This window comes from Xenopus tropicalis, chromosome 2 (assembly GCF_000004195.4).
Source record: "Xenopus tropicalis strain Nigerian chromosome 2, UCB_Xtro_10.0, whole genome shotgun sequence".
Classification (NCBI taxonomy): domain Eukaryota; kingdom Metazoa; phylum Chordata; class Amphibia; order Anura; family Pipidae; genus Xenopus; species Xenopus tropicalis.
The window spans coordinates 167,195,875-167,210,850 of record NC_030678.2 but is presented as its reverse complement, the minus strand read 5'-3'; the positions used below and the strand labels follow the sequence as shown (position 1 = coordinate 167,210,850).

Sequence of the window (14,976 nt, the reverse complement as noted above, 5' to 3'; positions counted from 1 at the left end):
AGATACTGTAGAAATCAGTGGAAAGTGTTTATTACAGCAAACATGTAAGTTTATATTTAATCCAAAAACAGTTGAGATTATAGAGTTTCATTGAAATGAATGAAAAATTATATTTCTTTTCAGTCAGGATATCGTGTTCGATCTTTGATAGATCCGCCCCTGTGTATCAGTAGTACAATATGAGTCTTACCATGTTCTTCATGGCTTCTGAATATGTATCTTTAACAATAAAATGCAATACTTACTGTTTTATGAGGATTGTGGACAGAATATGATTAAGCCCATGGCTATAGGGATCGTGACGCTATGAACCCTGACACAACAAAGCAATGTGCTGAGGCTGAAGAGTAGATATTGATTCAGTATTCAGCATAAATCTGCAGTCAACCTGTTGTAGAGCGCTTATTCTGTGCATTTATCACCGAGAACAATATGAATCGTTTGCCAAAACGCTGCTCTGTATACAAAGAACTAAAATACATTAGGCTTATAACATTTCTATAATTTTATCTCCCAGACAAGCTGCATTAACATTCATGGCATAAGAGGTATCTCCCAGACTTCTGGCGTACTTAACAAACTTCTAAAATCTCTGTTTTCACTTTTGATTTGATTAGAAGATCGAAACCCAATTAATGTTATTTAGTTATTGTATCACGTTGATGGTAATGCACCTCCAAGCATTTTTGATCCAGCTTTAGCCTAATCCCTTTGGGGATAATAAATGGGCGAATTAGACGTTATGATTCTATTATATATGACATTTGCTGGTTGACTGCTAATGCTGAAGATGATAAATTCAATAAGCTGTTTCATATACTTTTCCTAACTTGGAAACAAGAATCATGTTGCCAATACCCAAAAACTTGTCTGATGAAAAATATGATCCGTGATATTATAGTAAATGAATGTTACATATAAGGTTTTTCTTTGCCTTGCTTTGCTTCCATTATTCGCCCACCCTATTAATCCTTTTTAGGATTCCATATTCTACACTGATTTTTTAATCAGGATCCACTGTGGTCTTAATACCCTGTATGTATCTGGAATCACTCTCTTTTGTATGTTTGTAGTTAATTTGGTCACTTCCATTGTACTCATATATTTTACTTATCCTTGGAGTGCTCCCACAACCCCCTTTTTGTGTATTTCTGTACTTTAGCAGAATTATTCTGGGCCCCCTCTCCTTTAAAGCCTGTGGAACCAATGTTGTGGTTTTGGCATTGCAGGGAGGTGCTGACCTATGAAAAATATGACCGGTTAGGTCCACCATATGGGGTTTATTTTGACCTGGTATGGTGGCTTCTCATTATTATACTCACAACTTTGTAACCCCTGTGTTTGAAAGTATATGCACTTGCACAGATACTAAATTACTAGGGAAATAGGACCAGAAATTATGAATTGATCTCTTTTTGAAGCTTTTTTTTTCTGCAGTGGTAAGACAGTAAGGCTACAGTCAGAAGTGGCTGTTAAACTGTCTATCCCCTCAACTCCACTCTATGATGATACTGCTCCTACAGGCATGGCGTTGGTCAGGGTTCAGACACACGGAGCAGATTTTGGGGCTTAAATGTACGCTCTTGCGTTTCTGAGCTGAAATCCAATGAAGTGGAATCTCTGAAGTGGAAGTGAGTGGATCAGCTGTTAAATGCTAGCTGCAAAACCACAACATCTGGCTTTAGCTTGCAATTACATACAGTATTTTATTTTTCTTTGACATACACAATAGTATAGTGAGTAGTGTGAGTTATACACTAAGGGGCACATTTACCAATCCACGAACGTCCGAAAAGCGTCCGAATGCGTTTTTTTCGTAAAGATCGGTACTTTGCGACTTTTTCGAGCTCTCAATACGAAAGTTGCGACAATTCACGAAAGTTATAATGGCAATGAAAAAGTCGCGACAATTTGCGCAAGTCGTACCGGTTACGAAAAAGTCGCAACAATTTACTGGAAAGTCGTAACGGCGACGAAAAAATCGCAAAATGTTCGTTTTCCAATCCAAATTTTTCTCATTCGGATTCGTGGATTAGTAAATCAGCCCCTAAATGTAAGTGTGCTGGGGGTATCCATAATTAAGTAGGATTTGGAGATTTTTGGGGATAACAAACTGTATAACTCTAGGCAGTTATTCAGAGGCTACTAAAGCAAATAAAGTACTGTCTTGCATAAAAAAAGACATTTATGAGGATAAAAACATTGTTTTGCCTCTCTATAGGTCCCTGGTAAGGCCTCAACTTGAGTATGGGGGCAGTTTTGGGCTCCAGTCCTTAAGAAGGATATTAATAAGCTGGAGAGAGTGCAGAGATCTCAAGGTTGGGGTTGTTTCTCTAGAAAAAAAGACGATTTGCTCTTTGAATCCATGGAAAACATGTAACGGCAAAAACATTGGACCTTGCAAATTAATCTTGCCCACATACATTGGACTGTTCCTGCTTTTCAAGTGCTAGTACTTTACAAGTACATTAGAGGACATAGAAAAGGTCAACTCACCCTAGGCCACCCCTTTAGACCAGAGGAACAGAACTTTCAGTTGAAGCAACGTAGGGGGTTCTTCATGGTTTGAGGTTGTGGAATACCCTTCCAAGTGATGTTGTGATGCTGTTAATGTCTTTAGGAGGGGCTTGGATGACTATTGTGATCTTAAGATATATATTTTATGTGAGTGTATAGATAGGTCAGTGTGGGTCTGTATGTGAGTGGATAGATAGGCCAGTATGGGTCTGTATGTGAGTGGATAGATAGGTCAGTGTGGGTCTGTATGTGAGTAGATGGATAGGTCAGTATGGGTCTGTATGTGAGTGGATAGATAGGTCAGTATGGGTCTGTATGTGAGTGGATAGATAGGTCAGTGTGGGTCTGTATGTGAGTGTATAGATAGGTCAGTATGGGTCTGTATGTGAGTGGATAGATAGGTCTGTATGGGTCTGTATGTGAGTGTATAGATAGGTCAGTGTGGGTCTGTATGTGAGTGGATAGATAGGTCAGTATGGGTCTGTATGTGAGTAGATAGATAGGTCAGTATGGGTCTGTATGTGAGTGTATAGATAGGTCAGTGTGGGTCTGTATGTGAGTGTATAGATAAGTCAGTGTGGGTCTGTATGTGAGTGGATAGATAGGTCAGTGTGGGTCTGTATGTGAGTGGATAGATAGGTCAGTATGGGTCTGTATGTGAGTAGATAGATAAGTCAGTGTGGGTCTGTATGTGAGTGTATAGATAGGTCAGTGTGGGTCTGTATGTGAGTGTATAGATAGGTCAGTATGAGTCTGTATGTGAGTGTATAGATAGGTCAGTATGAGTCTGTATGTGAGTGGATAGATAGGTCAGTATGAGTCTGTATGTGAGTGTATAGATAGGTCAGTATGGGTCTGTATGTGAGTGGATAGATAGGTCAGTATGAGTCTGTATGTGAGTGTATAGATAGGTCAGTATGAGTCTGTATGTGAGTGTATAGATAGGTCAGTATGGGTCTGTATGTGAGTGGATAGATAGGTCAGTATGAGTCTGTATGTGAGTGGATAGATAGGTCAGTATGAGTCTGTATGTGAGTGGATAGATAGGTCAGTATGAGTCTGTATGTGAGTGTATAGATAGGTCAGTATGAGTCTGTATGTGAGTGTATAGATAGGTCAGTATGGGTCTGTATGTGAGTGGATAGATAGGTCAGTATGAGTCTGTATGTGAGTGGATAGATAGGTCAGTATGAGTCTGTATGTGAGTGTATAGATAGGTCAGTATGAGTATGTGTGTTTATATATGTGCACTGGAGTTCATTTAGAGAACTTTTATTTTACACAGCTATGGAGAAGAGATGGTAACTTGCTGTCGAAGGTGTTTTAATCCAAGAGGATTTGATAACTATTTATTGGTCTTTAATAGGTCTCTGTTAGCAACCATACCACTTCAACCTTTATACAAAGCCCTGGTTAGGATACAATTAACGCTACACTTCAGGGCCGGATTTGTTGGCCGGGTGCCCCGAGGCCGCCCCCTCTCTGTCGCGCTCCCCTGCGCATGCGCGAACGGCGAACGCCCCCCAGCGCATGCGCGAACGGCGAACCTTCCCCCCGCGCATGCGCGGCCCTTTTCAATCGCATACAGAGCAGTGGGGGAGAGGTCCCCATTGCTCCGTATGCGCAATAAACTGTAATATTTTGGTGCGGCGGGGCGGCATGCCGCCCCCCAATTTTTGCCGCCCTAGGCCCGGGCCTTTGTGGCCTTTCCACAAATCCGGGCCTGCTTGTGTTTAAACCTGAGAACTTCATTTGTAAGTATTTTTTTAAGATGTGTTCTCAGACTTTAGAAAGCATTTTGGTTAAGCACCAGGTTTTACGGAATTTCCATGTAAATGGAAAAGAGTGAGAAACTCATCCTTGCAATTAATACTTGCCAGCAATCACATACAGTACGGTGTGTCTATTTTATAAGCAAAAAGGGAGGACGCCATTTAAACGTGAAATGGAAATGAAGCAGAATGAATATGCATGTGTTTAATTTAATGTCTGTTAATCTTTGATAATTTCATGAGATGCTCTTAGTTAGGCATCATGTGAAGCCCAGTTATTTCAGATGTGAAGTTCAACCTTTCCTACGCCAGCGGTTCCTAAATTAAAACACCAGGTTATTGAGGGATGGAGACTTCAGCTATATCTGTAGGCTGTGCACTCTTGATAAACAAATACAGGTATGGGACATGTTACCCAGAATGCTTGGGGACATGGGGTTTTCCAGATAAGGGATCTTTCTGTAATTTATATCTCCATGACTTAAGTCTGCTAAAAATCAATTAAATATTGAATAAAACCAATAGGCTGGTTTTACATCCAATAAGGATTAATTATATCTTAGTTGGGATCAAGTACAGGTACTGTTTTATTATTACAGAGAAAAGGGAATCATTTAACCATTAAATAAACCCAATAGGGCTGTTCTGCCCCAATAAGGGGTAATTATATCTTAGTTGGGATCAAGTACAGGTACTGTTTTATTATTACAGAGAAAAGGGAATCATTTAACCATGAAATAAACCCAATAGGGCTGTTCTGCCCCCAATAAGGGGTAATTATATCTTAGTTGGGATCAAGTACAGGTACTGTTTTATTATTACAGAGAAAAGGGAATCATTTAACCATTAAATAAACCCAATAGGGCTGTTCTGCCCCCAATAAGGGGTAATTATTTCTTAGTTGGGATCAAGTACAGGTACTGTTTTATTATTACAGAGAAAAGGGAATCATTTAACCATGAAATAAACCCAATAGGGCTGTTCTGCCCCAATAAGGGGTAATTATATCTTAGTTGGGATCAAGTACAGGTACTGTTTTATTATTACAGAGAAGAAGGAAATAATTTAAAAAAATTAGAATTATTTGCTTATAATGGAGTCTATGGGAGATGTCCTTTGCATAATTCGGAACTTTCTGAATAATGGGTTTCTGGATAATGGATCCCATACCTGTACATACAAACTATAGATGTGGATCGATAGATGGTCCCTATCCTTTTGTTAAAGAAAACAGTGACACCTGTAATAATTAAGTGCAACATAAGGCAGCATTATGTTGAATGAACTAAAACTGAGAACCCATGAAGTAATAAAAGTATGGGGTCCCTGATAATGGGCTTACCTTCTCATGGATAAGATATTAGGGCTCATTTACATCCACAAGTGTAGTGGGCAACTTGCACTTAGTTGTGTGTAAAACCAACTTCATTATAGGTACTTGGGTCAAAATACACATCTAGTTTCTCCCAATAGTTGTGCTTGGTGCCACTTACTCCTTTCTGCCTTCAGTTCCAAATTGAGTGACACATGGGAACCCTTGAGCTTCTGCCATCTCTGGACCAGGCAGTAGCTCCACAGTTGCCTTGCGTCAATAGGTGCAGATTAGTTGTGCCGAAAGAATAGGGCGCACAAGTCACTTACACATCAAACACTGGAGATGACCCCAAAGAACACTGGAAATTACACCAAGCAAACTTCAAAAAAATTTGGCACAATATCTCCCGATTTTGGACAAAGACAACATGCGGTTCGGCCATTTTGCAAAATCAGATACAATTGGAGTAGGTGCAACACAATTGCATCAAGAGAATCGCTTGTCTGCTTCCACAATGATTCCAGTATTCGGAGAAAACCCACTGCATTGTGGGAACACATGGCGATTGTGCATTAAATTGCACTTGCGGATGTAAATGAGCCCTATTGAATAGTAGCTATGGAGTCCCACTGGGCTGAATGTTTTTGCACGTGGAGGGCTGAGAAAAAGCTTGTAACAACACTAGTACCCCAGCAATGACTCTTCTATTGGATCAATAGAAGAGTAGATTGTAAGCTCTACGGGGCAGGGACCTTCATCCTCTTGTGTCTTTGACTCTTAACTTGTTGCAACTGTATTTATCTGTATTTATTGTTATACTGTGTATTTATCTATTATTATCTTAATAACCCCCTGTTTGTATTAATCTATTCTACTGTACAGCGCTGCGTACATAAGTAGCACTTTATAAATAAAGATATACATACAAGATGATGCCTATGATTAAGGGCAGGACCGCCTGAAATGCGTCAGGCAACTGTGATGCCAACAGGAGCTTTATATGTTTTTAATGATAGAAAATAAAGGACTTGTACTTTAAATAATCTTTCTTATACTGTTGGATCAAGATGGAACAAGGTTTCAGTGCAAGAGGTTGTTTGAGGCAAAGGGGGCAAGAATTAAAAAAAAAAATGGCTTATTATTGACTAGAAATCTAATTGAACTTACAGTAGATCTGAATATACATCCCATTGTATTACTTTCTATTTATCTGTTCTTTCGATAGATTCAACCATATCCTTCCAAAGAGATATTGAAGCAGAAGATCCAAGAATACATGAAATGGAAGATGTACAAATCCTGTCTCATTACTAAGCACTAGGAACCCCCAGGTGGCAACGCAACTCACCCTCTTTTACTACAAGTTTGTGTATTTTGGTTTATCGACATAGCAAAAAAAGGAAAATGGAGGTTGTTTTTGTATTCCGTCACTCCACGGATTGATCCATTATTCAGTTTGCTGCAGATCTAGAAGAAAAAGTGGCGGTTATATTCTCGACAAACCTTAGCGAATAGAATGTTATTTTGTTTTATATTGTGTGTAAGTGTGCAGCTGATTAGAATATTGTACAACACGAGTCCTTGGAGTGTCCCGGTGTAGGGGAGCTTGGGCCCTTGACTGGTTGGAATGGAATGACAAATGGCTTATAAATATTAAAAGTGAGCCTTCATTTACTTTTTCACTGTCTCTCAGCAGGAAACCAAGGTCCTACAATGAATCACCTTATCTTCATCTGACAAGACATTTATTATCATAGGGGCATTACACATATTCATTGTTCCTTCCATCTTAGTACTTATATCTGATCCATTGATCCTAGAAGATTTAGAAATATCCACCCAACCCAACTGACGAGCACCAAAAGCCCTAATAGTTTGAGATATGAATGCACAGGTATGGGATCCTTTATATGGAGTTCTGTTATCCAGAAAGCTTCAAATTACTGGAAGGCCATCTCCCATAGACTCCATTTTAATCAAATAATTCATAATTTTAAAACTGATTTCCTTTTTCTCTGTAATAATAAAACAGTACCTGTACTTGATCCCAACTAAGATATAATTACCCCTTATTGGGGCAGAACAGCCCTATTGGGTTTATTTCATGGTTAAATGATTCCCTTTTCTCTGTAATAATAAAACAGTACCTGTACTTGATCCCAACTAAGATATAATTACCCCTTATTGGGGGCAGAACAGCCCTATTGGGTTTATTTAATGGTTAAATGATTCCCTTTTCTCTGTAATAATAAAACAGTACCTGTACTTGATCCCAACTAAGATATAATTACCCCTTATTGGGGGCAGAACAGTCCTATTGGGTTTATTTAATGGTTAAATGATTCCCTTTTCTCTGTAATAATAAAACAGTACCTGTACTTGATCCCAACTAAGATATAATTACCCCTTATTGGGGGCAGAACAGTCCTATTGGGTTTATTTAATGGTTAAATGATTCTCTTTTCTCTGTAATAATAAAACAGTACCTGTACTTGATCCCAACTAAGATATAATTACCCCTTATTGGGGGCAGAACAGTCCTATTGGGTTTATTTAATGGTTAAATGATTCTCTTTTCTCTGTAATAATAAAACAGTACCTGTACTTGATCCCAACTAAGATATAATTACCCCTTATTGGGGGCAGAACAGTCCTATTGGGTTTATTTAATGGTTAAATGATTCTCTTTTCTCTGTAATAATAAAACAGTACCTGTACTTGATCCCAACTAAGATATAATTACCCCTTATTGGGGGCAGAACAGTCCTATTGGGTTTATTTAATGGTTAAATGATTCTCTTTTCTCTGTAATAATAAAACAGTACCTGTACTTGATCCCAACTAAGATATAATTACCCCTTATTGGGGGCAGAACAGTCCTATTGGGTTTATTTAATGGTTAAATGATTCTCTTTTCTCTGTAATAATAAAACAGTACCTGTACTTGATCCCAACTAAGATATAATTACCCCTTATTGGGGGCAGAACAATCCTATTGGGTTTATTTCATGGTTAAATGATTCCCTTTTCTCTGTAATAATAAAACAGTACCTGTACTTGATCCCAACTAAGATATAATTACCCCTTATTGGGGGCAGAACAGCCCTATTGGGTTTATTTAATGGTTAAATGATTCCCTTTTCTCTGTAATAATAAAACAGTACCTGTACTTGATCCCAACTAAGATATAATTACCCCTTATTGGGGGCAGAACAGCCCTATTGGGTTTATTTAATGGTTAAATGATTCCCTTTTCTCTGTAATAATAAAACAGTACCTGTACTTGATCCCAACTAAGATATAATTACCCCTTATTGGGGGCAGAACAATCCTATTGGGTTTATTTCATGGTTAAATGATTCCCTTTTCTCTGTAATAATAAAACAGTACCTGTACTTGATCCCAACTAAGATATAATTACCCCTTATTGGGGGCAGAACAGCCCTATTGGGTTTATTTAATGGTTAAATGATTCCCTTTTCTCTGTAATAATAAAACAGTACCTGTACTTGATCCCAACTAAGATATAATTACCCCTTATTGGGGGCAGAACAGCCCTATTGGGTTTATTTAATGGTTAAATGATTCCCTTTTCTCTGTAATAATAAAACAGTACCTGTACTTGATCCCAACTAAGATATAATTACCCCTTATTGGGGGCAGAACAGCCCTATTGGGTTTATTTAATGGTTAAATGATTCCCTTTTCTCTGTAATAATAAAACAGTACCTGTACTTGATCCCAACTAAGATATAATTACCCCTTATTGGGGGCAGAACAGCCCTATTGGGTTTATTTAATGGTTAAATGATTCCCTTTTCTCTGTAATAATAAAACAGTACCTGTACTTGATCCCAACTAAGATATAATTACCCCTTATTGGGGCCAGAACAGTCCCATTGGGTTGAATTAATGGTTTATTGATTTTTTTTAGTAGAATTTAGGTATGGAGATTCAAAGTACAGAAAGACCCCTTATCTGGAATACCCTTGGTCCCGAGCATTCTGGATAATGGGTCCTTTACCTGTATTAAATTTTCATTTTTTTTCTGTAATAATAAAACAATACGTTGTATTTGATTTTTCTGTATCTTTTTGACTTTACAGTTAACAGTATGTTCTCTTGTTGATTTTCATATTTTTTTTCTTCCTCAATGGAAAATATTATTGTTGTTTATGAAATCAAGGTTATAACTGACAACAAATAAATGATTACTACTTTAGGAAACACCGGCAAGAAAATTCTGGAAGGTTGTACTTATCGCTGCTCTTTTTCACCCCCACCATGTGATCTATGATTTATAACAGAAGAAGGACAACATGGACTTTACATAATAAGACTTTTGTGATTTTTTTTTTGTTAAATCCCCAAAAAACTATCAATTAACAAAGTTCAACCCAACAAAAACCCAAACCGTAGACCCTCTGCAAAAGTTCTGCTAAGAGCAACATCAAGGAATCCATAGCTGAAGCGACTATGGGGCACCTTTACAAAAATGCGTTTTTTCTAGCCTTGATATGATATAAATTGGAAGTAACCACGATCATTTCTGTAGTTCTAAAATGTCTCAATAATGCTTTTTATCGTGCATACGAAAATGTCGCACTTTCTTTCCGAAGGTCACTACATTTTTGGGGCGAAAAGTTTGTAACAAAACAGTTCTGGCTTTGGAAGCCTTCCATAGGACTCAACGGCACTCAACAGATGAAACCTGGCGAAAATATAGTCCCAATGAAAGTGTAACCAAAGCGTTATTCTTTGAGGAAAATATGATTTTTTCGTAGAAATTTACGGAATTTTACCGAAATCTTTGCATACTTTCCAAAATGTTCTATAATTTAGAAAAAAATTGAATTTATCTGAAAATTGTTTAGTAAATGGGCCCCCTATGTGTAAGAGAATCCCAGTCCATTTCTACCAGTAGCCTAACTTGCCAATTAAGTCTATAAATAAAGCAATTATATTAAACCCAAACACACAAATATGCCGACAACATTATTACCATATTGACAAAAATTAGGAGAATAAGGGTGGCATGTATGTAACAAGTGTGACACTATTTTCAAATCTGAGTGAAAATTTTTGGCAGTCAAGGATTTGCTGTGAAATTCCACATTTCATCATCAGAATATTTCTTATGAAAATTTTGCAGCACAATTTTTTACACAAAAAAAAAGTTTGAGAAAAAAATGCCCATTGACTGCAAAGTATTATGTATGAAACAAAATGCCGTAAAAAAAAATTGATTTCAATGCATTTTTCTCATGGTTGGCATGACTGCATCAAATTCATATTCTACCCATCATTTTCAAAGGGTCTACAAACTCTAAAAAACTTGGTTTGAAAAACCCCATAAATTTTGCATAGGACAACTCCCATCAGTGCAGGAGCGTTTTGACATTTTTTGCACTTAAGAATTATTGAAAATTTGAGTTTTGCAAACCAAAATTTAAGTTTTTTGTTTTTTTTTCAGGGAAAAATTTGTATCACTGAAGAAACTGAAATTCACTTTTTATATATAAAATACAGGTTGCGAATCGGATCATTTATAAAGCTGGCCATACACGCACCGATAATATCGTAGGAAACCTCGTTTCGTACGATATTCGGTGCGTGTATGGCAAGTTGGCGAGTCGACTGATATCGTAGGAAGCTGCTGATATCGGTCGACACGCCGATGGGGCAGGTTAAAAGATTTTGATCGGGCGCCATAGAAGTCACCTGACCAAAATCTGCCTTTAGCGCTGAATCGGCAGAAGGAGGTAGAAATCCTATTGTTTCTACCTCCTTATCTGCCTGTTTCAGCCCTGAACCTTAGTGGCGGATCTGACGATCTTTTGTGCGACCGAAGAAAATTATGGTAAAGAGGTCTTTTAAAATAGACAGTTTGGGGCTAATTTATCAACATTCAAATTTACATTTTTTTTCTGCAATTCTGTGGAAACTCACAGATTCGAATTACCTTTCCAAAACTCGAAAGTCTTAGGGGCCCATTTACAAAACCTCAATTAAGTAAGTATTAAGTAACTTATCGAACATATCAGGAAGTCCACGATAATTCCGTTAAAATTCCACAACTTTTTTGTGATTTTTGTTAACTTCTCAAAAATTTTTAAAAAAGGGGCCCATTCATTAAAGTCCGAATTTTTGGGGCTTAAAATCACGATATGGAAAAAATTCGGAGTAACCACAATAATTTCTGATGTTCTAAAATGTCATGAAAATGCTTTTATCGAAAATATCGTAATTGCCTTCCGAAAGTCACAAAATTTTCAGATCTGAAAGTTCGTAAACGGCAAAGAAAGCCTTTCGGGCTTTGAAACCTTTAATGTATGATCTTGGAAGCCTCCCATAGGGCTCAATTGCATTCAACAGATCCAACCTGGGGAAAAGATACCAAAGCTTGAATGAATTCCGAAATGTTCGTTGTCTTTGGGAAAAGTACGACTTTTTTGTGGTAGATAATGAAAACCACGAAAAAGTTGTGAAATTTTAACAAAATTATGGTGGACATTCCAAAATGTTCAAAAAAAAGTTAGAAAAAATACGATTTTATCTCATAGATACTTAATTGAGGTTTTGTAAATGGGCCCCTAGGACTTTTGCCATCTAAAAACTTCACACTTCAATCAATGGGAATTTATAGACCCATTGAAAATGTCAAGAAGAATACAAATTCAGTGCATTTACGTTTTTCATGTTTAATTCAAACAAGTTATGTTCAATATTCCATTTTTTTAAAATAAGCATTCAGTTTTAGTTGAATTTAAATTTTATTTGAATTGAAAAAAACTCTAAGTGGCCCATTTACTAAACTTTTGAGATAACTTCATACTTTTTCTAACTTTTTTGTAACTTATAGAACATTTCGGAATGCATGCGAAAAGTCCATTAAAATTCCACGATTTTTTTGTGGTTTTTGTTAAAAAACAATGAAAAAAATCATATTTTGCGCAAAGACTACGAACATTTCAGAATTCTTTAAAGCTTTGGTTAAACTTTCCTCTAGACTATCTTTCACCAGGTTTGATCCGTCGAGTCCCATTGAGTCTTATGGAAGGCTTCCAAAGCTAGACATGGAAGGCATCAAAGCCAGAAAGGTTCTCAAGAGACAGATTAATTCAATACAAATTCCTGATGCAGGTCTATTACACTCCGGTCAGACTAAAAGAAATGGGACGCAGAGATAGTGACAAATGTCACAGGTGTCAAGTGGACCAAGCAGATTTCTTGCATATGATCTGGAACTGCCCCATGATCCAGGACTTCTGGAAAGATATTACCACTCATATGTCAGCTCAACTAGCCCACCCTCCTCTCCTCTCTACCACACGCCTGCCTACTCGGCATTATGGAGGACCAAGTAGACTATTCTAGACTATTCGCCCGGGCCCTACTCTACTATGCTCGAAAGTGTATCATTCTCCGCTGGATGGGACCTAAGCCTCCCCGGAAAAAACAATGGATCAAGCTTACATACCTTCCCAGAGGATGCCCAGCAAAGTTTGATAAAATATGGCAACCATGGCCGGACATTGAGGGGGACCCCCTGCCTAGAATAGGAGACACTCCTGACTAGTGATGAGCGAATCTGTCTCGTTTCGCTTCGCCGAAAAATGAGCAAATCTTTCAAAAGGTTTGCGAAATGGAGTATATTTGCAAAACAGCGAAGATGTCGCATGTCAAAAAAAAATTTGTCGCCCGCGGCTATTCTTTCGTCACCCGCGGCTATTCTTTTGTCGCCCGTGGCTATTATTTTGTCGCCCATGGCTATTTTTTTGTCGCCCGCGGCTATTATTTTGTCTCCTGCGGCTATTATTTGTTGCGCAGCTATTATTTTGTCGCGGGCGACAATTTTTGGACGTGTGGCGAATTTTTCCGCTTCAAATTTTTTCATCCATTTCGCGAAACAATCCGCCAATGGCGAAACACGGAAATTCGCAGCGAATCCATGCCTGGCGAAACATTTCGCCCATCACTACTCCTGACCCACCATGCTAAGTCCCTATGTCTCACCAACTTCAATGCGAGCAAACTATGTAAACTTTCTACTACTTCTTCTCCTCTCTCTCTCACCCCCGCTTTTTCTTCTCTCTCTTTTCTCCTCTCTTTTACACTTTGTTTTGTTTGAAAAAAAGGAAAATAAGTATTTAAAAAAAAAAAAAAAGCCAGAAAGGTTTTTTTGATTAACAAACTTTTTTGCATGAAAATTTCATGACTTTCGGAACGCAATTGCTATATTTTCGTACGACCGATAAAAGAATTTTCGTGACATTTTAGAACATGAGAAATTATCGTGGTTACTATATCATGATTTAAGCCCAGAAAACCATTGGATCTTTGTAAATGTGCCCCTTCAATTCACAAAATTGATAAATGAGCCTACACATGTATATAATTGATAAAATGTGCTTTAGCTAGCATACATCTGTGTAGCATTAGTATAGTCTGCTAGTTCCTGGCCTAGCCTTAGAATAAAACAGTGCCGTAAATCATTGAATCCTGTGTAAGTTTTCTCTGCAAACATCTTGATCCTAATAATAGAAAAAGCATATATACTAGATATATATTCCACTTAAATAACAATGATCACCAACGTATGCGTAGGTGGCAAATAGTAGCCTAGCGGGTAAGACACACAGGCTGCGTATCACTTACAATGGTATCGATTCATCCCAAGTCATTCGTTGACATTGTTAAACCCGGGTCTGGTCGGAGCTGCCAATCTTCATTTATCTTCATCTGTTTATGTAATCCCAGGTATCATATATCATCTACGGCTTTAGAGGTCACTGTACCTGGCCTTCTAAAGGATTAATCAAATATTCCTCTACAGGCAGAAAACATCTGTAACCCATTCAGGTGCTTTTATTCCGAAATAAAATATGACAAGCGTGGGCTTGTATGCCGCGAATGGTGAGATTAACTTGATATATTACAGAGAAATCTCTTAAAGCTCTGATTAGGTGTGAGACAGAGATGGGGTATAATGATAGCAGGCACGTCCAGGAAAGCACAGGTGCTTACTATCAAGCACTTTCTACATCCAAAATCCACCACTTTGTTGTGATTTAAGAGATAAAAGAGTTTAAAGACGTATTTTCTTGATTATTCACTGGTTTCCATCTGTATAAATGGAGATAAATATATAGTAAGCAATCACTTTCTGTCCTACCATTCTCCGGGTGAAACGCGAGAACGTTGACGGATCCCCAGGGGAATGAGCACTCAGCCAGACGTCTCTAGAAGAAAATGTTCTTCTTCAGGTCAAGCTGTGTTGACATTTAAAGGTAAATTTCATTTAGGTGCTCACTATCAAGGACTTTCTACATCCAGAATCCACCACTTTGTTGTGATTTAATAGATAAAAGA

General features: G+C 37.8%; 1 protein-coding gene across 1 annotated transcript in view; it reads left to right on the top strand.

Moving 5' to 3' along the window:
- The window catches only part of LOC116408912 (cyclic nucleotide-binding domain-containing protein 2-like), a 185,572-nt gene extending 178,008 nt beyond the window's left edge, over nucleotides 1-7,564 (top strand). Inside the window, exon 15 of the mRNA XM_031897345.1 lies at nucleotides 6,830-7,564. Coding sequence (XP_031753205.1) covers nucleotides 6,830-6,925 — 96 coding nt within the window. The 3' untranslated portion in view covers nucleotides 6,926-7,564. The remainder of the gene's footprint in view (nucleotides 1-6,829) is intronic.
- The last annotated feature ends 7,412 nt before the right edge of the window (nucleotides 7,565-14,976 follow it).